This window comes from Bison bison, unplaced genomic scaffold (assembly GCF_000754665.1).
Source record: "Bison bison bison isolate TAMUID 2011002044 unplaced genomic scaffold, Bison_UMD1.0 scf7180017848274, whole genome shotgun sequence".
NCBI classification, from domain to species: domain Eukaryota; kingdom Metazoa; phylum Chordata; class Mammalia; order Artiodactyla; family Bovidae; genus Bison; species Bison bison.
The window spans coordinates 11,870-14,333 of NW_011478847.1; the positions used below are offsets into that span (position 1 = coordinate 11,870).

General features: G+C 40.8%; 1 protein-coding gene across 1 annotated transcript; it reads right to left on the reverse strand.

Moving 5' to 3' along the window:
* Nucleotides 1–1,075: 1,075 nt before the first annotated feature.
* LOC104992051 (olfactory receptor 51T1-like) lies at nucleotides 1,076–2,059 on the reverse strand. Its single transcript, XM_010844786.1, has one exon. It carries the CDS (start codon nucleotides 2,057–2,059, stop codon nucleotides 1,076–1,078), a length of 984 nt encoding a protein of 327 aa, XP_010843088.1.
* Between the last annotated feature and the right edge of the window lie 405 nt (nucleotides 2,060–2,464).

Consider the following 2,464-nt stretch of genomic DNA (forward strand, 5'->3'; position numbering starts at 1 on the left):
TCAAGGAGCCTAACAGTTAGGGAGAAAATTAACAACTCAAGAAACCAAAGTGAATAGAGAGAAGTTTCAGTCCTGAGGTACAGTAGATACTGAAGAGGGGCATAGAATCAGAATCAGAACTATATTAAACTGTCAAGGCAGTGGGAAAATAATAAAACGCAATATGTGATTTTATAAATTGCACTCATTGGAGTTGTAACAAATCAGAACTTGGAAAGTTTCATTTTTGTTAAGGAGGAAAAAGATTAAAGGGAAAAAACAAAAAGAGAAATTCAGGGCATGTATCCAGAAGGAGGCAGTGGTCTCTGGAAGTGATTTAGGAAATGAAGCCAGTGTACAATAATTACCTAGTTAATTACAAATTTTTATGTGTGAACCTTTGCATACACATGTAACTCTTCTGTTTACCAGCTCAACCAAAAATCTTCAATTACCACTGGGAAATTTGACCACAGAAATAAATGGTTTTGTTCAGTGAATGAAAAATAAAATTATTGTCATTTATTTTGGTCCTTAGAATTATCATTTTTAAGCAGATAATTAAATTGTTTGACTGAATGGATGAAGATGACTTCACTCTGTGTGTGTTTAGTCTTTCTGTGCTTTTATTATGCACAAAAGTCCACATAGTGGTTTTAAATGTTTGAAGGCTGTGCTGTGCTGTGCTTAGTCGCTCAGTCATGTCTGACTCTTTGCCACCCCATGGACTCTAGCCCGCCAGGCTCCTCTGTCCGTGGGGATTCTCCAGGAAAGAATACTGGAGTGGGTTGCCATGCCCTCCTCCAAGGGATCTTTCTAACCCAGGGATCAAACCTAGGTCTCCCACACTGCAGGCAGATTCTTTACCAACTGAGCTACCAGGGAAGCCCCAAATGTTTGAGGGACTAATACACAATTAATTTGGTTTTGAATATTGTTTATTTGTTTGAACTCTTTGATAAATTTAGGGGATTCTCATCTTCCTACTCCTATAATTTTACTGAAATTGTCTTAGTAACTACAGTGCCTGAGGATGACATGGATATAAATCCCTCTCCTACTTAAATATACTTTATGTACTGACAATTTCTCCCCTTCAGTCCCATGATCCTCTAAGACCCCTCACATTACGGCTCCATGAACCTTTAGTTTGAAGTAGCTGGAGCATAGCCTGGCGGATCGTCCTGGTCTTCAAGCTGTAAATGATAGGGTTCACTACAGGTGGTAAGAGCAAATAAACATTGGCCAAAATACTACAGATCACCCTCGGAGTAGAGCTAAGGAGGCGATGTGTAAAGGACAGGCTGATCATTGGCACATAGAAAATAGTGACAGCACAAATGTGACACACACAAGTGTTGAGAGCTTTTTTTTGCTTCTTGGGGGCCACGATGCTCAGGACAGCACGGATTATCAGGACATAGGAGACAAGAATGAACATTAAGTCAGTACCAGTCATGTAGAGCTGAAGAAACAAGCCCAAAAAGCTGTTGATCCAGGGGTTGGAATATGTATCTCTGATTATATCTGGGTGGTAACAAAATGGATGGGAAAGCTCCTTTCTTTCCTGGAAAGATACAGTCTTCAAGGCTAGAAGCATGGGAAAGATGAAAATTAGTTGTCGTACGCAAATGAATAGTCCGATCACCATGATCATCATGTCTTTGAGGACAGTGGCATATTTCAGTGGGTTACAGATAGCCATGAAGCGGTCAAAAGCCATAATTGCCAGCACTGAGGACTCCAGGAAGGAGAAAGCATGTACAAAGAACATTTGAATGAGGCAAGCTTTAAAGCTGATTTCCCGGGCATGAAACCAGAGAACCCCAAGCACAGTGGGGAGGGTCGTGATGGTCAGACACAAATCAGCAGCTGACAGCATAGAGAGGAAATAGTACATGGGCTTGTGGAGATGCTGCTTAACAAAGATGACAAACAGGATCATAGTATTTCCCAAGAGAGCAATGATGTAGAGACAGCAGACAGGGATGGAGATCCAGACATGAGCGAGTTCCAGCCCAGGGAATGCAGTGAGGAGGAAGGTTGAAGGGGAGGATGTGGTGTTATTGAAAATCATCATGGTGGGTTGAGGACATGCCCTGAAAAAAGAGATAACAATAATAGTATCTGTCATATTGATCCTTTTTCAAGCACTAACTCTTCTATAAACTCTTCCCAAATTACACTTGTCTCTGTATTCAAAACCTCTAATTTAATCATGATACCTATCACATAATTCTACAGTATCTTAAATTTTTCTTATCAGACTTGGCCCTGTTTTTCTTTCTCTACCATCTCCCAATTAAAACCATCAGTCTCTCTAGGTTCATCCCACCCTATAGCCCAGACCAGCCCTGACTTGAAGTAGGAAATACTTATAGACATGTCACACACATGCACACACACCAACAAAACAGCAACTGTGATTACAACTGTTGGGTCTTAGTATTAAATCTCCAAGCTGGGACTTCTCTGGTGGTCCAGC

What these genes read in the sequence shown, in the direction of transcription:
- LOC104992051 (XM_010844786.1), bottom strand. Translation starts at nt 2,059, where the DNA reads ATGATGATTTTCAATAACACCACATCCTCCCCTTCAACCTTCCTCCTC.